Below are 26244 nucleotides of genomic sequence, written 5' to 3'. Positions count from 1 at the left end.
CTTTCTTTCTTTCTTTCTTTCTTTCTTTCTTTCTTTCTTTCTTTCTTTCTTTCTTTCTTTCTTTCTTTCTTTCTTTCTTTCTTTCTTTCTTTCAGAGGCAGTCAAGGTTAAGTGACTTGCCCAGGGTCACACAAATAGTAACTGTCTGAGGCCAAATTTGAACTCAGGTTCTTTTGACTCCAGGGCTGGTGCTCTATCCACTGTGTCACCTAGCTGGCCCAAATGTATTGTTTTCCACCTTTTATACCCTCTCATTTAGCATAGTAACTTGCACATAGTAAATTGTAGTGGGAATAGCATTGAATTTGAAATCTTAATCCTGTCTCTGTTACTTATTACTTATGTGACATTGGCCAAGTTAATCAGCCTCTCTGTGCCTCAGTTTCCTCCTGTGTAACATGAGTGTGGCTATACAAAGTAATCTTTAATGTTACCTCCAGATCTAATTCCTATAGTCTGGAGACCATAGATTATAGAATTTAGGAAAGGGTTTAGAACCCAGTAGCTTAGTCTGATAGATGAGGACAATTCAGGCCCAAAGAGGTTATGAGACTTGTAATAAGTAGTAGAGGCGTGGTTCAAATTGATGTCTTCTCACTTAGGACTTCAATCCATTGCCCTTATCATCAAACTCCATTTTCATCTTCTTCCCTACCTTGTTATAAGCCCCTTATATATGTGGACAAGCAAACCCTGATCACATGTTCATTACTTATCTATGGCAAATATTCTTTTTCATATTACTTCTAGTCTATTTCTTGGACATAACCAGAAGCTTATTTCCATTTATTCCTCAAATTGAGACTTAGACAGGACTGTGAACAGAGGTGCTATATTGCGATTTTTGTGATTTGAGTTAAAGATGAAGCTGAAATGTTGTAGTGGGTCAAAGGAAGGATTGAGAAGAAACTTTCAGTTGTGAGATGGCTGTCTGTAGGCAGTAAGGGTGAATGAGTTTCTGAAGGGGTCAAATGGGGGAGCAGTTCCAGTGGGACGTCAGAGGTGTGAAGGGAATGAGGGTAGTGGTTGGAGAGAAAGCAAGGATGAGGATATAGATATTACTTATGTCTGGAAAGAAAAGAAGTTAGGGTGGTAGAGGAGAACCAGAGCTTAATGGAATCAAAATGCTAGCATAGAAGTATGGGAATATTTACTAAAGAAACATTGCTTTTTGTGACCACAGGAATCAGAGGCTTGAAAATGGCAGGTTTTGGCTTTCCAGGTTTTCAGAAATGCAAATAAAGAGCAGATGAATGAAGATTTAGCCAAGGCTGGAAGAAATGTTAGTGAACACATCATATTGAACTCAGTAGTTATTAAACAGATTTTGCTTATATACAGCTAACTGGTTTTTAGATAATTTCCAAACTATATTTGGAATTCTTTGGAATATTTATTTGGAATAAATTTCTCAGTCTGTTTGAAGCCAAATTGTGTGTTGAATAAGTTTGTTTGTTGAAATCTCTTTTATCAGGCTTAAAAAGATTGATTGATTGATAGGCTTATTCTCTATCAAAGCCCCAGGAGGAATGATTTTGAGGGCTGCAAGGTCTTTAGTTGAGATTAGTCTCTCTCTCTCTTTGTACTTTTGGAATCCAAACTTATATTGAGAAAAAGGCTTTGGTGTCTTTGATTAGCCCATTGAGGGAGGGGACTATACTGTAAGTACTTAGGCCCTAGACTATCAAATCACAGAACATTGATCTCAAACCGATGAATATAAAGAAATAGTGATATAGTATGGAAAAGAACACTGAACTTGGGAGTTATGAAACCTGGCTGCTAATACTGGTCCTGTCATTTGCCTTGAACAGTTCACAACTACTCTGGTCCTCTGTTTCCTCATTAGTAAAATCAGGAGGTTGAAGTAGGGCCAGAGGTGGGGAAACTGCAGCTTCAAGGTCATATGTGGCCCTCCAGGTCCTCAAGTGGGGCCCTTTGACTGAATCCAAAATTGACAGAACAAATCCCCTTCATAAAAGGATTTGTTCTGTAAAACTTGGATTCAGTCAAAAGGCTGCACCCAAAGACCTAGAGGGCCACATGTGGCCTTGAGGCTGCAAGTTCCCTACTTTCTAAGGTCTCTTCCAGTTTTAAGATTCTATAAATGTGTTATCCTAAAATGAAGTCTCTCAGAGTATCATAGGATGCCTGTACAAAATAGATGTTCTTGTGATAACTACACATTGTTTGGCCATTATCCCCATGATCTGTTAAAGGATCTGCTTCTATTTCCAGACATTTTAAATTACTACCAAGAAAAGGGTACAGTTTTTTTCACTAATTATTTGTTCCCAGGCAACAATATTTTTAGAATACCTGGTATTTTAAATTCTAGGTGTTATGAAAAGATACAAAAAAAATAGAAGACTTGACCACAGCCTTGACAAATTAATAGTCTAATTAGAGAGGCCTAACCACCTAAAAGATATATAAGCACAAAGAAATAGTAAACAAGTTCCAGGAAATCATGATTGAAACTGGATATAGAATAGTGATTCTGGGTTTTCTTCAAGCATGCAGAAAATCATGTCCTACAAATATCTGAATTCATATGACTTGCAGAAAGGTATCCCAAATATTTATGCAAGCAATTTTAGTGTTTTACACAATAGGCTGATTATCTGATTGCCCTTACATTGAACCCATTCTGCTAATAATACTCTTTTCCCAGGGGGAAACATTACAGATAATTAAGAATTCCATTTTAATTGGTAAAAGCTTTTCTTGAGTAACATGGTAAATAATATGTCTAATTAAACTTCTCTTAAGCCATATTAAGTCAAGTAAGTCAGTGGAATATTTTATTTAGATTTGTGAATTTATTGCCATGTGAAAGAATTCCAATTGAACAAGTTTTGGAATCCTAATGCCCTGACATGAGCATAGCCTGACTTTCTAAGGACTCTTTCATTTTTTGTTTTTCATAGCCTAAGTATGTATGGACTTTGTTATTAAAATCTAGGAATCAAATGCGGAAGGATAACTTCATAGTATTTTTATCTCTGTGCTGATTACAAATCTTGTTTCTTTCTTTTGTCCTATATAGAATTGCAAATGCCACCCCTATTCCAGGAGATTTACTTAGAGAAAACACAGATGAGGTATTTCCAGATGAACAACTCAGTGATGGGGAAAATGGTATTCCTGTTGGTGTATCACCAGATAAACTTCCTGGATCTGTGGGACACCCTCGTCCTCAAGAGAAGGATGTCTGGGAGGAAATGGATGTCAACAGGAACAAGATAAAACTGGGGATCTGTAAGGTGTGTATCTCTTAAACATGTTCCTTCCTATGTTCTTAACTGCACTTATCTGATTGTATTAAATGAGTATTAAATTAAAAAATATTAAATAATAATTAAAAACATTAAATGTATAAAATGATTGTATTAAATGAGTGTGACTACATTAATATTTAGTAATTAGAAGCATTCAGAATACATGGCAGCTCATGGACATTTTAATACTAGTAATCTGTGCTTCTATAGCATGGTTTATCCAGGTTTTCCACTTGTCAACATCAGACATTAATTTTTACCTTGGCTATGTGAGGAAGGTGATATTTTATACAAACCAAAAGGCTTAAAGAAGAAAGTGAACCTTTCAACATGTCATGCTAAGAACCTGATCCCTTTCCTTCTGCCACAGTGTTGGACACATGATTATACACTTGCCTTTGGCCTCTCCCAATTGAGGCAAGCCTTGACCATGTGCAGATTGCATTGGAATAGATATGGATAGCAGTGGTCACCAACCACTGAATCTGAAACCAGGAGAAAGGGACCATACTAACTTATCTAATGTGCTTGGAATTTGAACTGTATGTTATTACCTGTTATTATGTTAGTATGTCATTATGATACTAGCTGCTATAAAACCTTAAAGAGGGAGGCTGAGCCTAGATGGAGACATAGAAGCAAGAAAACTCCATGAGCTCTCCCCATAACTACCTCAAACACCTATAAAATATGACTAAACAAACTTTAGAGCTACAGAACCCACAAAGTGACAGAGAGAAACAAATCTCCCACTAAAGGCAGCCCAGAAGGTCAGCAGGAAGGGTTCATCAAAGTGTGCTGGGAGCAGAGCCCAGCCCCATGTAAACCCACAGTTTTAGCCCCAGGCAACCACGACCAGCCATGGCTGAATGGACTTCAGGAGAGTGGATCACCAGCATCTGTGGCAGTTTCCAGAATTATCAACCCATAAATGCCAAAGATAAAGTGAGAGATCAGTGTGGACTTTGGGAATAGGGGGTCCAGGAGTGCAGTCCGGCCTCTGCCCCCCAAGGGAGAAGCAGCTGAGGTACTGCGGCCCATGCCACAGCTGCATGGCTGCTTCAGAGCTCCTGGCCTGAAGATTGTAGGGGGACCAAGTGACCATTCTGAGGGGTAATTGCTCTTGCTTTAACCTGGTTGGATCTGGATCACTGTCTTGGGCGGAGGTCCTAGGATGCGTGACCAGGTGCCAGAGCCTGGTGGAGGCTTCAGAGAAGGCAGCCAACTAATAGCTCTGGCAGCTGCAAAAACCCCAGCAATTTGGGACAAAGCTCTCCTCTCTAGAAGCAGAATTCTACTGTAGCAAAAAGCTCAAAAATCAAGTAATTGAGTGGTAACATGAGCAAGCAAAGCAAGCACAGCAATGCAATTTATATTCCTTTTTGGAGGACAAAAGAAATCAAAGCATGGAACAGGAGGAAGACAATGAAGTCAGAACTCCTGCACCAAAAGCTTCCAAGAAAAATATGAGCTGATTACAGGCCATAGAGGAGCTTAAGAAGGATTTTGAAAACCAAATAAGAGAAGTGAAGGAAAATTTGGGAAGAGAAATGAGAATGATGCAAGAAAATCATGAAAAGAAAGTCAACAACCTGACTGAAGAAAATAACACCTTAAAAAATAGACTAGCTCAAATGGCAAAAGAGGCTCAAAAAGCCAATGAGAAGAATGCCTTAAAAAGCCAAATTTGCCAGATGGAAAAAGAATCTCAAAAGCTCACTGAAGAGAATAATTCCTTCAGAATTAGATTGGAGCAAATGGAAGCTAGTGACTTTAGGAGAAATCAAGATACTATTAAACAGATCCAAACAAATGAAAAAATAGAAGGCAATGTGAAATATCTCATTGGAAAAACCACTGACCTGGAAAATAGATCCAGGAAAGATAATTTTAAAATTATTGCATTACCTGAAAGCCATGATCAAAAAAAGAACCTAGAAATCATCCTTAAGAAATTCTCGAGGAAAATTGCCCTGATATTTTAGAACCAGAGGGCAAAATAGAGGTTGAAAGAATCCACCAATCACCTCTTGAAAAAGATCCCAAAAAGAAAACTCCTAGGAATATTATAGCCAGGTTCTAGAGTTCCCAGATCAAGGAGAAAATATTACAAGCAGCCAGGAAGAAACAATTTCAATATTGTGGAAACACAATCAGGATAACACAGGATCTGGCAGCTTCTACATTGAGGGATCAAAGGGCTTGGAATATGATATTCCAGAGATCAAAGGAGCTGGAATTAAAACCAAGAATCACCTACCCAGCAAAACTGAGTATAATGTTTTAGAAGAAAGTATGGTCATTCAATGAAATAGAGGACTTTCAAGCTTTCTTGATGAAAAAAGCAGAGTTGAATAGAAAATTTGACATTCAGATACAAGAAGCATGAGAAGGTAAACAGGGAAAATAAATCATAAGGAACTTATCAAAGTTGAACTATTTACATTCCTACGTGGAAAAATGATAATTGTAACTTATGAAACTTTTCTCAGTATGAGGATAGTTGAAGGGAATATAAATATGTGTATATATATATATATATATATATATATATACACATGTCTATATAGGTGGATATATGGGCGTATGAATATATATGTGTGTGTATATATGTGTACAGGTATACATAGACAGAGGGCACAGGACCAATTGAAAGGAAGGGATGATACTTAAAAGGAGAAATTAAGAGGTAAGAGAAGAATATAATGAGAGGAGATGGGAAGAGACAGAATGGGGTAAATTATCTCATATAGAAGAGGCAAGGGAAAACTTTTACAATGGAGGAGAAGAACAGGAAGGCAAAAGGGAATGGGTCAACCTTTCTCTCATTGAATTTGGCTTAGGGAGGGAATGACATACACACTAAAATAGGAGAAGGGGATGAGAAGGGGAATGATGGAGGGGAGGGCAGGTTGTGGGGGAGGGTAGTTAGAAGCACACACTTTTGGAAAGGGACAGGGTCAAAGTAGAGAATAGAACAAGTGGGGGGCAGGAGAGGATGGAGGGAAATATAGTCCGTCTTTCACAGTATATCCACTATGGAAATGTTTTGCATAACTACACATGCACAACCTATATTGAATTGCTTATCTTCCCAGTAAGGGTGGGTGACAAGGGAGGAAAGGAAAGAATCTGGAATTCAATGTTTAAAAAAAATTTATATAGATATGTGTGTGTGTGTGTGTGTGTGTGTGTTTTACATGCAACTGGGGAATAAGATATACAGGCATTGGGGTATGGAGATCCATTTTGCCCTACTGGAAAATCAGAGGGGGAATGAGGGAGGATATAGGAGAAAGCAGATTGATTGAAGGAGTATACAGTGGGATCACTGTTTGGACTTGGTGGGTAGGGGAAAGACAGGGAGAAAAATTGTAACTCAAAATCTTGTGGAAATGAATGATGTAAACTAAAAAATAAACATAAAATTTAATTTTTAAAAAAAACAAACCTTGAAGAACAGGTTATATTTCTACTCCTGACTCAGTTACCTAGTTTTCAACAATTCCCACTTGCCCTTTTTTCTTAGTAAAGTTTGAGTATATACATTTGGTCGAGTGAAGACAGCAGTTCATTTATCACAGATACACACTTAAGGAGTTAATTGTCTTTAAATATGTTTACATTCAGTAACTGTTAGAAACCAAGGAGTTTCCTTTTTTTTTTTTTTTGCCCTTAAAAACTTATTCAAAGCCCAGAATTTTTGTGGTGCTTGTTTTAGTGATCAGAAGTGAGTTTCTAAGGACATATTTATAATTTCCAATGGTGTTGGAACTAGAAACTGAGGGGTACGATTGATCTAGAGCACACATTCATTGTTCAGATCTTGTTAGGAATGTTACTTTTTTCATCAGTTGTGTCACTTTTCATGGCACTTGTCAACTATGTTAGAGACGATGGAATACAACATTTTTGCATTATGATTGCAATCATATGTGGATTTCTGGTTATATTATAGTCGAGTCTTAATTACCTAGAGGGCATGTTATCACCATATTCTCCTCCTTTACTCTTTTCTGTGTCATGCAAACTGTTGATGGTTAGCCTTTTTAGTAGAGGTCACAGGACCAAAAAGAACATTGAGAGAGAAGAGATGAAGCCTACATCAGTTTTGAGATCTCTTAAAAGAGTTTGTTTGAAAGGAGGATGAAATTGATGGCTAAAAGAAAACTTCTAGATGATTCATTCATCTGTGATATTCTTCTGCATTAGCATAGATCAAGCCTGCACAGCATATGGCCTGCCAAAGGATTTTGGGTGGCCCATGAAAAATGTAGAGGGTGTAAAACAGGCTTGCACAACATACCACCCACAGGTCGCTTTCGTGGGCTTCAAGCGACCCATGGGCCGTATATTGTGCAGGCCTGGCATAGATGATGTGCCATGTCTTATGAAGAGATTCCAAAAAGAATCTTCACTGTCCAACTCTATCTTGTCAGACATCCCACTGAACTAAACAAAGAATTCTGGCTAATCAGACTGTATGTGAGCTTTACCGTTTGTTATGGGAGGCAGTAGCAGATTATCTGTGCTCTTCATGGCTTGACCCAACATGACACAGCTGTGGGATTGTATGACACTGCATTATATGACTCTGGATTATATTGCAATGCAGACTGTGTGTTATATCAGTGATAGAGTTCTGTCATGGCAAAGAGTACCCATTTTGAAGGTATAGGACCTGAGCTTAAGTCTCCACTTGATACTCAGTGGCTGTATGACTATGGCCAAGCCACTTCTCTTGCTCTCAGTTTTTTCATTTGTAGAAGGGGATAATACTTCACAGAGCTGTTGTGAGAAAACCTTATCATTCTATAAAATATGAGTTATTGTCACAGTATTAGATTGTTTTCATTTCAAGGGAGTCATCAGTAAGGTCTGTCAATTGACAACTTAGTTCATAGAATAAATTGTCTGATCCTTTCAGACGGTAATTTTCTACCTTTTGGTCTAAAACTCTCCATTGTTTAACTTAAATGTTATTGACAGTTGACTCAGACCTTGTCCATCATTTATTCTCATAGTGATATGCAACTGTTTAAATTCCCAGTAGAGGCTAGTGAATATCATAGTGTTCAAGATAGTTTCCAGTGACCCTAGCATTCTAGAATGGTAGACCGAATGAATATAATAAAAAGAAGAGATGATAAGGCAAGTACACATAGAAATGATCATAAGTTGTGATTCTCTGGACATTATGTTTAAGGGATTATTATTCACTTAAAATAATTTTATACATTTTTCTACTCTTTTTCCCTATTCCTAAATCAAAACCATAATCAAACTGAAACTGAATATTCAGACAATTAGTTTAGGATACCAATGTGCTAGTGAATAAACACATTGTGAAATCAGCCTGCCAGCATAATCTAAGCATCTCCTGAAAACAAATCAGTCTTAATAATATCAGCTCATCTTGATTTACTGGTTTCAGTAGAATCTGTCACATGTACTTACAATGAATTGTATATTTTCATATTTTATATAGGCTGCTACAGAAGAAGAAAATAGTCATGGTCCAGCAAATGGTATACTGAATGCTCCAAGCCTTGGTTCACCAATTCGTGTCCGCTCAGAGACAACCCAGCCAGAAAGAGATGTCCCATTGGTACGAAAGTTACGGTCCATCCACAGTTTTGAATTGGAGAGGCGTTTGACCTTGGAGTCAAAGCCAGACACCGACAAGTTTCTGGAAACCTGGTATGAAATGTTTTCCTGGTTTTATTTTTAAAAAGTCTTTTAGAAGAAGAGGCCTTATCATAACTATTCTTCTATTACAAACATTTATGATGAGAAAAATGTACTATTTTACAGCAGTGATTGGTGACTGAGCTTATGCAGCATGCTGGTCCTTAATGTGAATTCACAGGATCTCAGAGTTGGGAAGGCCTTACGTGGTGATCTGAGCTAATGGCACTAAAACCCCTTTTACAACACTCCCAACAAGTAGTCATGTGGCCACTGCTTGGAGGCTTGTGTTTGTGGGAAACCTACTGCCTCACGAGGTGGTCCGTTGTGTTTTTGGAGAGACTATAATAATGTGGAAGTTTTTCCTTATATTATTCCTAGATCTCCTTTTCTACAGCTCATACCCATTTCTATTAAGTTTGCTCCCTGAGGATAAACAGAAGACTCTTCTATATGACAGCCTTTCTAATACTTGAAGACAGTTATCCTATTTCCTTGTTATGCCTCCAAAAGATATAACTTGGCAATATATGATTAAGTGTGAAATGACTTATCTAAGCAGTGAGTGCACAGGAGGCAGTAACTGGTGTAAGCTGAGTAAGGCTTCTCTTCTTTAGGTTAAGTATCCTTAATGCTTTCATTTGATATCCACATGGCATTGGTATGACCTCTCACCATTATGGTCGCCTTCTGGAAATGCTTCCGTTTGTCAATGCCATTTCTAAAATTTTATGCCTAGAACTAAACCAAAAAGTCTAGTTTTGAACTAAAAAGGACAATGTATCATAAAACTCCTTTGTTTTGGATACTTATTTCTGTTAATGCAGCCTAATGTTTGCATTATATATTGATTTTATTGGCTGTCATGTCATATTGCAGATAGAAAAAGTTTGTAGTGCACTAAAACTCTCAGATATTTTAAATAAAAACTGTTTTCTAGACATGCCTCATTCATTTGTGCTTGTGCAATTGATTTTTGAACCCAAATATAGGACTTTACATTGCTCTCCACTGAATTTCAATTTAGTAGATTCGGCCCATGATTTTAGCCTCCTGAGATCTGTTTTGATTCCAGCTATGGTTCCTCAGTGTGCTAACAGTCCTTCTTAGCTTTGAGTCATTTGTAGATTTGATAAAAATGTCATCTTTGACTTCATCTAAGTAACTGATGAATCACTGTTGAAAAGATCAGCAGGGCATTGTACTAGACTCCACTCTCCTGGCTGATTTGAAGTAATTAGTGACCACTTTTTGGTGGTTCTTTTTCTGGTCATTCTTCTAGTCCTGAATCTACTTAACTGAACTATCATCTATCCTGCACTAGATATGCAAATCCTACACTGTCCCTGGCTTTTACTTTTTAGTGTTCATTCATCCCCCCAACTCCATCCTTGTCACCATTTATGATCAAGTGAATGTCTGTCACTCCAAACAAGGCCATTTCCCACTGATGTTGTTTTCTCTGTTTAAGACAACATAGTATAGTGGAAAGGGTGGATTTCAAGTCAGAGGACCCAAGTCTAATTCCAACTACGGTGTTTCCCCAATAATAAGACACTGTCTTATTAATTTTTTTGGACAGAAAAACACCAGAGGGCTTATTTTCAGGGGAGGGCTTATTTTAATGAACATTGACAGCAATTTTAATAAACAGGTAAATGTGAACAAAAAAATGTACCTTTATTCAATAATGAATTCAATAAAGAACAGGATGATGCGCTCACTGCTGCATCTCTGATTGGATGCAGCTCGGAGCGCGGCGTGCGTTTCACCGGTGGGGGGGGGCATGGTGCATACAGAGGGTACCGTAATGTAGCGTGTAGCGCAGGGGATCACCTTCACTACAGTAGCAATCTCAATAGGGCTTATTTTCGGGATAGGTCTTATTATCGGGGAAACATGGTACTTTTTGCTGCTCTACTGCCTGCATGACCTTAAGTCATGGACTTCATGTTGCTTGCTGGGTCTCAGTTTACTCTGTAAAGTGAAGGAGCTAGAGTACCAAATCTCTACGATCCTTTCCTCTTCTCTTCTAAATCTTTGATCCTATATGATCCTTTCATCTTGTTCACAAGGATAGCATGAAGACTTGTCAAATTTATGTCTAAGGCATTGCTGTTATTTGCCAGTCCAGTTAACCATTTATTTATTGGCAGCTACCAGTGCCAGCACTCCTCTTCACTCTGGGACTGGGACTATTTCCCAGGCTCCTTCAGCCACAATTTTTGGTGTTCACTCAAAATTGGAATTGAGACCAGGATCCCCACTCCCCATGAGTGACCTTATAAGTGACCTTAGCATGTCTGTCTACCCTGGAACCATGACCTAGGCCTTTGTTCCCCTATGCCCATGCCATTGCACCTTTTGGCCCTGGGACTGCAGTCTAGAACTACATTTGGGCAATGCAGCAAGGAATCAGCTCCAGCAAAAGGTCCCCCTGCAATCTCCTTTCAGCCAGTTGTCTACCCCCCTACACATACTGTACATAATCTTAGAGATTCTGAAGCTGCTGCCAGTGTAGCAAGGCCTTGCACAGTACCTTACACTATATTTTCCATATAGTAAGCACTTAATACATGTTTCTAGTTGAATTAATTGAATTTGATGTTCGGATAATGTCCTCAACATTTAAAAGGCCGAGCAGTGAAGGTAATGTTACAGGCTGTAAATCTTGTAGTTCTTAGTATCCTCTGCCCCCTTTTCTATAATCCTCAGCATAGGATTGAGGACCATTTTTTGTTGTTGTTTCATAGGCAGCCATGACCAACCTAGTGGTAATGAGCCTCTCTGTCTCTGGTTCTGTTGGTCTCAGACAGCACCTTCAGTCCATCTCTGGGACCATACTCTCTTGCCTTGTAGAATATGCCATAGTTCCCATTCTGTTTGCATATCCTCCAAGAAGCTAGAGCTACCTCCTTGCCACAGTGAGACATGTGGTGGGTGAAAGATGAAATGACTGAGGAGACAAAGGTTTAAGCTTCAGACATCAAAGTAGAACTTTTAGAAGCAGTTTCATTCAGCAAGAGTTAACAAAAGGGCTTCATTAAACAAATTTATTCTGTTGTTAAGACTAACTGCCAAGACCGATGTAATTGTAGAACTTTGTTTATTAAAACATTTCTAACCTTTAGTATGTTTTTTCTTCTTTTGTATTCCTTATATAAGTACAAAGTAGCTACTTAGTAATATTTTCATTCAACAAAACAGATTTGTATAAAGCATCTACTAAATGTCACAAAGGCTGAGGACTAAGAAAAGGCCAGTGGATTCAGCAATTAAGAGATCAATGGTAACCTACAAGAAAGCAATTTTAGTAGAGTAGTAGGGATACGATTCCTGGTGGTTGTGGAATGATTTGGTGGTGAGGACATACAGGCAGTGAATTCCTCAAACTTAAACAATGAGGGGAAGGTGAGATCCAGAACAGTAGTTTCTGGTTTCTTTCCATCTCCACAGAAGATGGAAGGGTTAAGGGAAGACTGAAGAAACTAAGAGTGAAAAATCAAAAGCCTGTTGTGCCGTATGACAACTAGTTGAAGGAACTGGAGATACTTAACCTGGAGAAGAGATGGCTTAGGGAAGAACATGGGAACTCCTGCCGGCCATTACAAAAGCAGGCTTGTAGAAGAAGGCTTAGATTTGTTCTCCTTGGCCACAGAGAGTGTAACTAGGAGTAATGGGTACAAGCTGCAGAGAAGCAGGTTTATACTTCAAATATAAAGAAAGTACTTGTTACTAATTAAAGATCTCCAAAAGCAGAATATGCTGCCAGTGGAGGCAGTGAGCTCCCCTTCACCAGAAATCTTCAAAGGCAGGATGACTGCTCAGAGGTTTAGAGGTGATCAATAATGAGTTAGATTAGATGGCATCTAGAGGATCTTCCTGATCAATAATTTTGTGAAAATGAGCGTGTGAGCATGAAAACGCCAGTGGAACAAGGTCCTGGATTAGATAGGAAGGGATTGGATTAAGGGCCAGAGTGATAAGGTTTGCCATTTCGAGGAGGTAGGCTACTTTGTCCGCTATGACTAAAGCAAAGGGTAAATGACTGTATCAAAAAACTTTTGAGATGTAGCAGACGGGAAATGAGGAAATTCAAAACAGATACCCTAAGTCTTCTCCATAAAGCAGGAGGCAAGGTCATCTGCTGAGAGACAACAGTGTAGGGATGGAGCTTGAGCTGTAGTAGGTTGTGGGAAGTATGAGACTGAGCAGAGTCATAACTGGCAATTTTGATATCTGGTACAGGCAGCATAAAACCCACGTTCAGATCAACATTTCTTTCCTCCCTTTTATAGCTGCAAATAGGTGGCTAAGTAGAGATAGAAATATAGGTAATGAACATTGAGAAGACTGATAAACTTCAATTCAGCAGGCATTTATTAAACACTTACTGTGTGCCAGGCACTATGCTAGGTGCTGGGGATACAAAGGCAACAGTGAACCTCAAGGAATAAACATCTATTTGGAATAAACATCATTTATCCAGAGAAAGAAATACAAAATGCATACAAAGTAATGTTGGCATTGAATGGGAAGAACTATAATAACTAGGGGAATCAGGAAAGACCTCATGTAGGCATAGCAAGTGATTCTTAGAGGGGGCTGGGGGGTCCAAGAGCCCAGGCAAGAAGGGAAAGTGTTCTAGAACTGTCTGAGGCACAGCTTGTGCAAAGGCATGAAGGCAGGAGATGGAATTTGGGGTATGGAAAACACCAGGTAGACCAGCTTTGTTGGGATAGTGTGTGTGTGTGTGTGTGTGTGTGTTTGTGTTTGTATGTATGTGTGTGTGTAGTGGGCAGGGGGAGGCAGAGGAGGTGAAATCTGATATCTGAAAAGATAAGTTGAAACCCAATTATGAAAAGATTTAAATGCCAGAGGACCTTCTGTTTTATCCTAGAGGCAGTAAAAAAAAGCTAACACCTTTTTGAACAGGGGAATGATATAGTCAGATCTATGTTTTAGGAATATTAATGTGGCATCTTTTGTGGACTACGAATTGAAGAGTGGAGAGCCTAGAAACAAGATCAGTTAGGAGAGTATTGCAGTAGTCCCTGTGGGAAGTGACTTTAATGGAACTGGATTCCTCAACAGTCTTCCTTTTTCCTATACTGGTACTTTTTACCTTAACTCTACATACAACCTGTCACCACTTCTCACTACCATATTTGTGCATGGTATGCAGGGTCCTTTTTTAAAACATTATCAATGAAGATATATCTAGAAATACAGATGTATAAATATGAAAAAATACACGTGCATACAGCTATAGGAATTGAACATAGATAAAATATTTACTTGCTCTGTGTAAAGTGGCACATACTTTTTTATGAAAATTAGTGTGAGCATGTAATGCAGTTCTGTAGAGCTCTGGTTGGGCAGAAACAGCTTTAGCAGCTATTTTCTCTTTTTCACAGGAAAATTGGGGGTTAGTATGGTTACATTGCCAGAGCTGACTGGAGAAGGTTATACAATTTGCTTCTCTTTATTTGTTATTTGTTTGGATCTCTTTAAAAAGACACCTCTTTCTGTCCTTGACTGTTTCCCAGTGCAGGTCCTAGTTAGAGCAGCATAATAAGGTGGTCAGGCCACTCTCCACATAGTGTACTGATGCTTGTATTCTGTTGTTGGGAAGCTATCACTTGAATAAATGATCTCTTGAGAGCTAGCTTATCAATTGCATAAGCAGTTTCCCCTTCTCCTCCCTCACCCCAAGCCAAGAATTTTGAGTAATTTCTTTCCTTCTCCATTTCCTTAAGCTTGGAGAAAATGCAAAAAGACTCCCCTGTGGAAAAGGAACCAGTTCTCCCTGCTTCTCTTCTTCATAAGCCCTGTGCTCCTGCTGTGACCCGTACTGACCACATCTGGCACTATGATGAAGAATACCTTCCAGACGCTTCTAAGCCTGCTTCTGCCAATTCCCCAGAGCAGGTAGATGGTGGTGGCAGCAATGGGTTTATAGCTGTCAACCTGAGCTCCTGCCAGCAGGAGGTTGATTCCAAGGACTGGGTGATTGTGGACAAGGAGCGGGACCTCCATGATTTCAGGACGAATGGGGCTTTAGGGCATAAAGCTGGAAGCCCTTCAGATGAGGAACCTGAGGTGCTGCAAATCCTAGAGGAACCCCCTCAAGAGGAACAGCATAAACTAGGTCCTTGGGTAGAAGATGGTCATCAAAAAAATGGAGCTCCTGGTGTCGTCTTGGCTCTGTCTGTGGCGTGTCCTGCCACTGCAACGTCAGAGCAATATGCAGAGAGACTGGACCTCCAGGCTGGAGCTGCTGGCCAGTTTCTTGCAGCTACACCCACAAGCCCAATGGAGGCTCAAGCAGAAGGACCTCTCACACCAGTAAGTAATGTGTTCATCTTCCATCTGCTCTGTCCTCTGTTTAGGATAATCTAAGAAAAGCACTAATTATCTCTCCCCTAGAATTCTTCTGCAAATGACTGAGCTCTTGAAGGGGACATATTGAACTGAATTTTGAAGTTAATTCCTCTTAATTGGTTAATTAAAATGAAATAGTTTTAATAGTGTAAATATCTTTTATTTAAGAAACTTAACATAGAATTTCTTAGGTTCATAGACCTACAGCTGGAAGGGACATTATAGATTATCTAGTTCTTTTACAGATGAGTAAACTGAGGCTTAAAGAGGTTAAATGACTTGTTCATGGTCATTCAGGCACTAAAGGGCAGAACCAGGATTTAAATCAACCTGCCCAACTCCAAGCTTAAGAGTCCATCCCCATTGACTCTCAGTTGTCATTTTGGAGGCATCTGCAGTGCCTGAGGACCAGTCAGAAGAATTCCCTCTGTCCTCTGAGCAGGGGGCTAGGGAGCCCATCCACCTTCATTGGGACCTACTCTCTCAGTAAAAGTTTACATCCTGGCATCTCATCAAGCTACCTGTAGTGATTCATTAGATTGATCAGGGGCTCTACTAATCAACCCCTTGTATATGAGAAATAGTAAGATACCCAATACAGGGTGTAAGGAGGCAATTAGTTCTGCCCAAAATCTAATGATCAGTAGCTGAAAAGGGTTTTTATGATGATTTTTAACACTTATGGCAAGAAAAGACTCTAGATTTGACATGGACTCATGTCTTCTCTCCCCAGATAGTAGTAGGAATAGAGAGAAGTGTCAGATTCACATCAGATATGTTCAGAGAAACATACTGTCAATCAAGACATAGACCTGGAAAGTGTGAGCAAGTAGCCTTTGAAGTTGGTGTGTACGGAGTTGTAATATGGGGGACTCTGTACATATGCAATGTATGGTATCACAGGCCTTCTCTGACATGGTGACTTGTACTTTTGAGGCCTTATACCTTAGTTCACTTACTCACATTGTGGTTTCCAAATGCACTACCTCTCCTCCTAACTACTTGCTTGACACCCAGCTTAAGTAAATGTACATATCTTTTTAATGATTGGCATGTTTTTTGGTGTAACCTGTGACCTATTATTCTCAGGCTCTGGGATTACACAAATTGAGTTCATTTGGCAGCTTCTTAAAAATATTACTCTTTGGTTCATATTACCCTAGTCCAGAATTGCCTCTTGGAAATATCAGATTATAGCTTAAATAGAGATGTCAGTAAAAGTATTCTCATGTCTCATACAAATACTCAAGGTAAAAATGCATGGATCTGCTTGAGGAGAGCCTTCATTTCACCACCACCCCTGAAAATGTTACCGTGTTTCCCCAATAATAAGACCTATCCTGAAAATAAGCCCTCCCCTTACTGTGTAAGATTCCTCTAAAATAAGCCCTCCCCAAAAAATAAGCCCTATTGAGATTGCTACTGTAGTGAAGGTGATCCCCTGCGCTACACGCTACATTACGGTACCCTCTGTATGCACCATGCCCCCCCCCACCGGTGAAACGCACGCCGCGCTCCGAGCTGCATCCAATCAGAGATGCAGCAGTGAGCGCATCATCCTGTTCTTTATTGAATTCATTATTGAATAAAGGTACATTTTTTTGTTCACATTTACCTGTTTATTAAAATTGCTGTCAATGTTCATTAAAATAAGCCCTCCCCTGAAAATAAGCCCTCTGGTGTTTTTCTGTCCAAAAAAATAATAAGACAGTGTCTTATTATCGGGAAACACGGTATATGAATGGCTTTCAGTAGTACTTAAAGAAATATAATCCTTCTCCCCAATGAGTTCCAGCTTCTCTCAGTGCCTCAGTTGCATAGTAGCTTGGGACTAGGACTCTCTTTGTGTGGGAAACACTTGAGTTTGTTAAGGAGCCAAGCTCTCAGCATTCTAGTGAGAACTGTTTCCCAACTGAGACAAATACAAGTATCTAGTATTATGGTCTTATTATGACAGGCTGGACTCCCTCTGGAAGGGAACCACACTTGGGAGTTGCTGGAGAGTCAGACTCCCTTTCCAATGGACTTGAAATGTCCAAATAATTAACAGTAATATCACAAGGCAAATTCCAGGTCTTTTAGACATTTGTATTATGATCTAAACTCCCTGGCTTCCCCACTAGCTTCAAGAGGAAGTCTCTTTCATTTTGCATTCTCAGTCTCCTTTCTCCAAGAAACAGGTGCTGGCCAGTAACTCATCTTCTATCTTTCAAAAGCTAGATTCCAAAACTCTTGAACTTGGGACTTCTACAGAGGTAATCATAAGGCTGATGCTATTCAGGAAATATTACCTCATCTATTTAGGAGGCTGGAATTCAAGAATTCCTGCCATTTGGCCATTTGTTTCCCTTTCCCATAGATGCTATTTAATGGCCTGAAAACGTGGGCTCTAAGAACTCTTTTTCTTTTCTTTTCTTTCTTTTTTTTTTTTTTGGATTTTTGGAGGGGGGAAGGTAGGACAATTGGGGTTAAGTGACTTGCCGAAGGTCACATGACTAGTTTTGTGTTCAATGTCTGAGGCCAGATTTGAACTCAGGTCTTCCTGACTCCAGGTCCTCCTGACTCCAGGGCCTGTGCTCTATTCACTCTAAGAACTCTTAGGATAAGAGTATATGAAGCTCCCACATGCTTTCCAAGGCTGCCACTGGGGGCTCACCTAGAATAGGAACAGTTCTACTGATTCCTCGCAAAACATTTTAGTGATTTTGACCTAAGTTTTATTGCTATTCTAAGTTTTCCTCATTTATATCACTATGGTAACTATGTATATTGTTAGTTCTATTAGTTCTGTCTTGTTCACTTTATATAGGTTTCTCATTACTTTTAATTTTTCATGTTCATTGTTCCTTATGGCCCAATAGTTTTCAATCAATATAATTTGTTTAGCCATTCTCTAATTGTTGAACACAGTTTGTCTTCAACTTTTTGCTAGTAAAAACTTTACTATAGGGGCGGCCAGGTGGTGCAGTGAGTAAAAGCGCCAGCTCTGGCATCGGGAGACCCAGGATCAGTTCCGGCCTCAGATACTTGGCACCCACACAAAGTAACTGGCCATGTAATCTTGAGCAAGTTACTTAACCCCAATTGCTTAAAAAAAAAAAAACAAAATAATAAAAATTAAAAAAAACTTTACTATAATGAATTTTTTCATGTAGGTAGATCTTTTCTCATTGTCAATTACTTTCTTAGGGTATAAACCATAAGTAGCAGGTTTACTGCATCAAAATGTAACAATAGTTTTTATAAGTTTTCTTGCATCATTCAAAATTCTTTTCTAAAATAGTGGAACTAATTCCCAGCTCCACTAACAGTAAACTAATTTTCCTTTTTTCTTGCATTTCCCTCCAATGTCGAATTTTTTTCATCTTGGCCAGTTTGATAGGTGAGAGGTGATCTGTTTGCTTTTCCTGACACCATATTGACCCAAGTCTTTCACAGTTGATCATCATTACAGTACTACTGTTACTAAGCACAATGATCTTCCTGGTTCTTCTCACTTTACTTTATATCAGTTCATATAAGTCTTACAATGTTTTTTTTTTCTTCTGAAACCACCCTTCTTTTGTTATTTCTTATAGCACAGCAGTACTCCACCACAATTATATGCCATAACTTAGCCATTCCCCAACTGATGAATAGCCCCTAAATTTCCTAATCCTTGCCACCATTAAAAAGAGCTGCTATAAATAATTTTGTACATATAGGTCTTTTTCCTTTTTCTTTGATCTCTTTGGGGTATAGACCTAGTGGTGGTATTTCTGGGTCAAGGAGTATGCACAGTTTTATAACCCTTTGGAAATAGCTCCAAATTGTTCTCCAGAGTGATTGGACCAGTTTACAACTCCACCAACATATTATAAGTGTACCTATTTTCTCATATCCCCTTCAGAATTTGTCATTGTTGGTAGGTGTGAAGTGCCTCAGAGTTGTCAATAGTGATTAAAGAACATGTTTTCATATGACTCTAGATAGCTTGTATTTCTTCTGAAAAATTGCCTGTTCATATCCTTTGTTGTTGTTGTTCAGTCATTTGAGTTATGTCTGACTCTTCATGAACCCATTTGGAATTTTCTTGGCAAAGATACTGGAGTGGTTTGCCATTTTTTTCTCCAACTCATTTTATAGAGAGGAAACTGAGGGAAACAGGGTTAAATGACTTGCCTAACTTGAGGAGTGAGCTAGTAAGTGACTGAGGTCAGATTTGAACTCAAGAAGATGATTCTTCCTGACTCCAGACCCAGCACTCTATCCACTGTGCCACCTAACTGTCCATTTCATATCCTTTAACCATATATCAACTGGGGAATGGCTATCTTTTTATAAATTTGACTCAGTTCCCTACATTTTTGAGAAATGAGGCCTTTAATCAGAGAAACTTGCTGTAAAAAAAATATGTCATTGTCTGTGGTACCTTTTAGCAATTTTTTTTTCTTTTAATTAGGTCTATTTCTGCTTTTGCTTTGTCTGAGATGACGATTGCTACCCCTGTCTTTTTTTACTTCAGCTGAGGCATAATAAATTCTACTCCATCCCCTTATTTTAACTCTGTGTGTGTCTTTCTTTCCCAAGTGTGTCTCTCATAAACAACATATTGTTGGATTCTGGTTTCTAATTCATTCTGCTATCTAATTGCATTTTTTGAGTGAGCTCCTCCCATTTATATTCACGATTATGACTATGAACTGTGTATTTCCTTCCTTCCTTATTTTCTTCTATTTATTCCTCTCTCTCTTTTTATCCTCCTGTCCTTCCTCAAAAGTCTTTTTTGCTTCTGATTACCCTCTCCTTTAATCCACCTTCTCTTTTATCATCCCCACTCTCCATTTCTCATATTCCTTCCCCTCCTATTTCCCTATTAGGTAAGAGGGATTTCTATACCCAACTGAATGTGTGTGTTTTTTTCTTCCCTCTTTGAATCAGTTCCCATGAGAGGAACAGTCAGGCATTGTCCACTATGTTCCCATTCTCCCCCGCACTATAAAACTTCTTCATTGCATACCTCTTTTAAGTGAAAAAATTTGTTCCATTCTACCTCTCCCTTCCCCCTTCTTTAGTACATTCATCTTTCTCACCTCTTCAATTTTTTTGGAGATCATCCCAACATAATTGCCTCACAGCCATGCCCTCCCTCTATATAGACTCTTTCATACTGCCGTAATGATAAAGTTCGTTGTTTCCATATAGGAATACAAATAGTTTAACTGTATTGAGTTCCTTATGATACTCTTTCATGTTTGCATTTTTATGCTTCTTCTGAGTCTTGTGTTTGAAAGTCATATTTTCTATTCAGCTCTGGTCTTTTCATGAAGAATGCTTAAAAGTTCTCCATTTCATTAAATATCCATTTTTTTCCTCTGAAGGATTATATTCAGTTTTGCTCGGTAGCTTATGCTTGGTTGTAATCCTAGTTCCTTTGCCCTCCAGAATATCATATTCTAAGCCCTCAGCTCCTTTAACATAGAAGCCACTAAATCTTGTGTGATCATGACTGTGGCTTCATGATATTTGAATGGTTTCTTTCTGGCTGCTTGCAATATTGTCGCCTTGACTTTGGAGCTCTGGGATTTGACTATAATATTCTGGGAGTTTTCATTTTGGAATCTCTTTCAGAAGGTGGTCAGTGGATTCTTTCTTTTTATGCTTTACTCTATGGATGGAAGATATCAGAGAAGTTCTCCTTAAATGATTTCTTGAAATATGATATCCAGGCTCTTTTTCTGATTATTGCTTTCAGGTAATCCAACAATTATTCATTCATCTCTCCTCAAGCTCTTTTCCAGGTCATTTGTTTTTCCAGTGAGATATTTCACATTTTCTTCATTCTTTTGTCTTTATTTTAATGTTTCTTGATGTTTCAAGAAGTCATTAACTTCTACTTTCCCAGTTCTAATTTTTAAAGAATTGTTTTCTTCAATAAGTTTTTGTACCTCCTTTTCCATTTGGCCTATTCTACTTTTTAAGAGTTCTTTTCTTCAGTGAATTTTTGTGCCTCTTTTACTATTAAGCTAATCACATTTTTTAATGTCTTATTTTCTTCACTATTTTTTGTGCTTCTTTTACCAATTTGTCCATTCTCTTTTCATAAATTTCTTGCATCACTCTCATTTCTTTTCCCAAATTTTCCTCTACTACTCTTATCTCTTTCTTTAACTTTTCCAGAAATATTTGTTGGGCTGGGTCTCAATTAGCATTTTCCTTTGAGGATTTGCATATAATTCATGATATTGTCTTCTGAGTTTGTGTTTGGTCCTCCCTGCCACTGTAGTAACATTTTATGGTCAGATTCTTTTTTGTTGTTGTTTGCTCATTTTCCCAGCCTATTTCTTGACCTTTATCTTTATGTTAAAGTTGGACTCTGCTCATCTGGAGATGAGGAGGCACTCTTCCAAGCTTCAGGCCTTTCTTATTTGTGTTTTCCTAGCTAGTTCTGGGGGTCTGCAAGTTTTGGTGTTTCCAAGGTGGTGTGATTTGGGGAGAGATGTGGTTACTGTTTTCTTGGTCTACTCTCTGGTCTTTACCCAGGAATGGTAAATGCTGCAAGCACTAGCAGTCTTCTCTGCCTTAGAACTGTGAACAGAGTCCCTGTTTCCATGTGACCATCACAAGTTCTCTTCTTTGTCTTGGAACTGTGACCCAGAACTGTGTTTGGACAATAGAGTTACGAGTCAGTGCCAGCTGCACTCAGTGTCAGCAGTGGGTCCCCTGTAATCTCTTTCTAATTAGTATTCCAACCCTTTTACCATCCCTGAGCTGAGAGCTCCTGAAGCTGCTGCTGCTGCAGCCCATGCTGTCACATGGGCTTCTGTGTTACAGACCTCTGCTGATGACCTCCCAAGTTGTTTTAGGCTGGGAAAATGTTTCACCCTGACCTTTTGTTGGCTCTTCCACTCCAAAATTTGATTTGAGGTATTATATTAATATTTGGAGGGGAATGATGAGAGAGTTCAGCTGGTTGCTGCCTCTAATCCACCATCTTGGCTCTGCCTCCCTCTCTCCCCAGCTAGACTCATTCAGTTTTGGGTTTGTTTGTTTTTTTGCTTTTTGGAGTGGAGAAGGCAGGACAATTGGGGTTAAGTGCCTTGTCCAAGATCACACAGCTAGTAAATGTTAAGCTCACTCAGTTTTAAATCTCTAAAATATACCCTTGATGGAGAGAGTGTAATTCTATCAATTTGTTGTAGCATGTATTTCATATTGATTTGTATTATTCACAAACTCACTGTCTTTCCCCAAAAACTTTTTGTTCTTGTTTTCCTATGTCTGTTGGAGGCATTGCTGCCTTTAGTCACTCAGGTTCAAAACCTTAGAGTCCTCTTATATTCTTCCCTGTTCACCATTTCTTATATACAGTTATCCCTTCCACATCACAAATTTCCCCATTGAGGTTTTTATATATCACAGGTTGGCATAAGAAATTAATTGGGAATAATTAATTAATAAGAAATTAATGGGAATTTGGGAGAAGTTTTGCAGAAGCTACAGATGACACGTGGAAGCTGCAGATAATACACAAAGGCCAGCAGACAACACAGAAAAAGCTTAGAAACTAAGAAATGCATAAAATATATGTATAGTATTGTATAATACCAACCCAAATTTTACAAGAAGATACTTTTACACCCAGTAAAAGAAACAGAAAAAAACTTCTTCTCTGGTACAAAGCATTTACCCTTCCTGGGTAAAGACCAGAGAGTAGACCAAGAAAACAGTAACCACATCTCTCCCCAAATCACACCACCTTGGAAACACCAAAACTTGCAGACCCCCAGAACTAGCTAGGAAAACACAAATAAGAAAGGCCTGAAGCTTGGAAGAGTGCCTCCTCATCTCCAGATGAGCAGAGTCCAACTTTAACATAAAGATAAAGATCAAGAAATATACAAAATATTTTACTCAGATTTTCCAGATCTAGGCACCATACACCTACCCCCCCATGATGTGGAGGGATAGCTGTATAATCATTTGCCACATTTTATCATTTCTACTTACATAATATTTCTCATGTCTTTTCCTTTCTTACCACTAAATATGGCAACTACCCTAGTTCAGACCTTCATCAACTCTTGACTAAACTATTGCAGTAGCCTCTTAATTGATCTCCTTTTCTCTAGTCTCTCTCCTCTCCTTTCTGACCTATCCTCATCACATTTATATTTCTAAAACTTAGATCTGACCATGCCACTGTCCAGCTCAGGAAGCTCCAGTGACTTCCTGCTTCGAGTGTCAAGTACAAACTCCTCTGTTAAGCTTTTAAAGCCCTTCACAGTCCAGCTGTAGCACCTTTATGCAATCTGTGTTTATAGCCTTAGTAGCCTGTTTATTACCTGTACACAGTATTCCTTCTCTCTTCTCAGGCTGTGTTATTGTCCAGAATCTCCTCCTTACTTATGTCAGCGTAATAAAATTCCTACCTTCTTTCAAAGCTCAACTCAAGTGCCACCCCACCCCCAATAGGAGTCTATGCTGACCTTCCCAGTTGCTAATGTCCTCCCCTTCCCTCTGCCAGAATGAATTTGCATTTACTGTATATTTTGTATTTACTTTCTAGATAAGTGTTTCTATCCCCCACCCACCCCCAGAACATAAGCTTTAGCAAATGTTTCATTTTTGTTTTTATATTCCCAGCAACTAGTGCAGTACCTGGTATTTAGTAGGTACTTAATAAGTGCTGTTGGATGAATTGAATGAAAACTAGGCCCAACCCTCCCTGCCTGCTGCTGCCTTCTTCTCCCTGCACCAACCTTCTAAACACTTGTAAATTCTTTGTGAATTTCCAGCTAGGAAAGTGAGTCATCCTGTTGTTCTCTCCAAGGAATACATCATACACTGACTCAGGGAACCAGAATTATTGTACTGGGGCTCTCCTTTTGTCCAGGTGAAATCCTAAGTAAGCCAGGCTTTGAAATCTCCCCCCCAAAAAAAGGAAAAGTCCCAGTAATATCCCTAATCAAGGGGGAAGAACTTAACAACAGTGTTCAATATGTGGATCATGAATATGTATGTGAATACAATTCCTATTGTATTCAATACATCACAACACAATAAAAAATCGCTACTCCTATTCCCCCTGAATCTCTCTCTCTCTCTCTCTCTCTCTCTCTCTCTCTCTCTCTCTCTCTCTCTCACACACACACACACACACACACACACACCCTTCCTTATCCCACAGCCATCTGGCAAAGACACTTTTCATAGCTCACCTCAAGGCAGTACTGGTCTTGTATTGGAACCCATCTCCAAATGTAGTCAGTGCGCAAATACTGTTTGACACCTAAAATTTTATTTAATAGATACGGGATATGTCAGCCTATAAAATAAAGTGCCCTGTCCTTCTCAATTAAGGCTCTTTTTAGATTCTATTCCTAAGTTCACTGCAGTGTATTGTAGCTGATGATGCTTCTGTTTATCAGAATTGTAAGTGAGCTAAAGACTCCCTTTTCTTCCTTGCTTTGCTGCTTTGTAATTGTTTGCTGCCTTTTCCCTGCCCCCTTACTGATGGTTCTCTTACTCCCTCTGCTGTTTGTCCTTGTACACCAACCTTCAGTTCTATTACTTCAGACCTGTGTGACCTCTTAGGCACATCAAGTTTTCATCTGTGAAATGTCAGGATTGGACTAGACGATCTCAAAGATCTCTTCTCACTCTAAAGTTATGATCCTATGGCTTCAATCTGAAAGTTTGATTCCAGTTTAGAATATTGTCCTTTGAAAGAAATACTTGTCATTTTCTTCTTGGAAAAAGTTCCATAAGTTACTTCCAGCTCAACCATCTGGATACTTATTTCCAAAGTTTACAGACCATTTTTCGTTTTTTCCTTGAAGTTGTATTCTAGAGATATGGCCAGGTGATTTAAAATCTGGATAACAGTGCTTATACTACCTACCTCCCAAGGTTGTTAAGAGAAACAAACACTTTGGAAACAGTACAGTATTTATAAATGTGAGTTAATATCAGCATGAGCATTATTATTATATCATGATGGTTTAATTTGGGTTCCAGTCTCTCCCAGGGGTACAAATTCTCCCTTTGCCAGGAGGATGCTGTCATTCTCTTAAGCCCAATATTTTCTTCTTTTAAATGTTTTTTTTTCAATTCTGAACTTAACAAATATAAAATAGATAAATATTTATAAATACAAAGTATTTATATGAAGAGTGGATTGCATATAAAACTGAATCTCTATTCTATGCTGATGGCTTTATAAAAGTATATACCTTCAAAATTATGCTGCTTGTGTTTGCTCCTCTGGACTGCCTTCTGTACCCCTTTCTGTACTTTTTGAAGTATTTCAATAGTCTTCTCTCTCTTTTTTTTAATCAGTCACTCCTCCCCTCCTTCCAACTCCTTTCCCTAAACTAAAAATAGAAGGGGAAAAAACATCATACATGCAAATACAGTCAAGCAAAACTATCCCAGTGGCCATGTCCAAAAATGTTTTTTTTTCTGCAGCTTGAGTCCATCACCTCTCTTTCAAGCATGTGAGTAATATGCTTCATCACAGGTCCTCTGGACGCTTGGTTAGTCATTGAGTTGATCATGTTCTTAAATCTTTCAAAGTTGTCTTTTTTGTAGTACTGTTGTCTTGGGTCTGCTTTCCTTGTTTTGCATCAGTTCTAATTTCCCAGGATTCTCTGAAATCATCTCTTTCATCATTTCTTAAGGTGCAGTAATATTCTGTTACATTCATATACCATGTTTCACTCAGCCATTCTTCCAATTTATGAGTACTCTTTTAGTTTATAGCTGTTTGCTTTGCTTTGAGATCAAGAAATTTGTTTTACATGCTGCTATTCCCCCACCCGCCTGTTCCCCTATTGAGTTTGATGTCTTTCTATACCAAACTGTGTATGTAATCATGTGTGTGTTCAGCCTTCCTTTGACCATTTCAGAT

At 38.8% G+C, this 26244-nt stretch overlaps 1 protein-coding gene across 2 annotated transcripts in view; it reads left to right on the top strand.

Moving 5' to 3' along the window:
- TTBK2 (tau tubulin kinase 2) overlaps positions 1-26244 on the top strand; it is a 250573-nt gene that overhangs the window by 188412 nt on the left and 35917 nt on the right. For both annotated transcript variants that reach the window (XM_069105849.1, XM_069105850.1), the window contains 3 exons: positions 3050-3266; positions 8770-8981; positions 14729-15317. In XM_069105849.1, the coding sequence (XP_068961950.1) occupies positions 3050-3266; positions 8770-8981; positions 14729-15317 (1018 nt within the window). The remainder of the gene's footprint in view (positions 1-3049; positions 3267-8769; positions 8982-14728; positions 15318-26244) is intronic.

Source organism: Petaurus breviceps, unplaced genomic scaffold (assembly GCF_028583685.1).
Source record: "Petaurus breviceps papuanus isolate PSGF00001 unplaced genomic scaffold, PetGlider_PUasm1.0 77, whole genome shotgun sequence".
Classification (NCBI taxonomy): domain Eukaryota; kingdom Metazoa; phylum Chordata; class Mammalia; order Diprotodontia; family Petauridae; genus Petaurus; species Petaurus breviceps.
The sequence above is the reverse complement of the archived record's forward strand: the minus strand, read 5'-3'. Positions and strand labels throughout refer to the sequence as shown.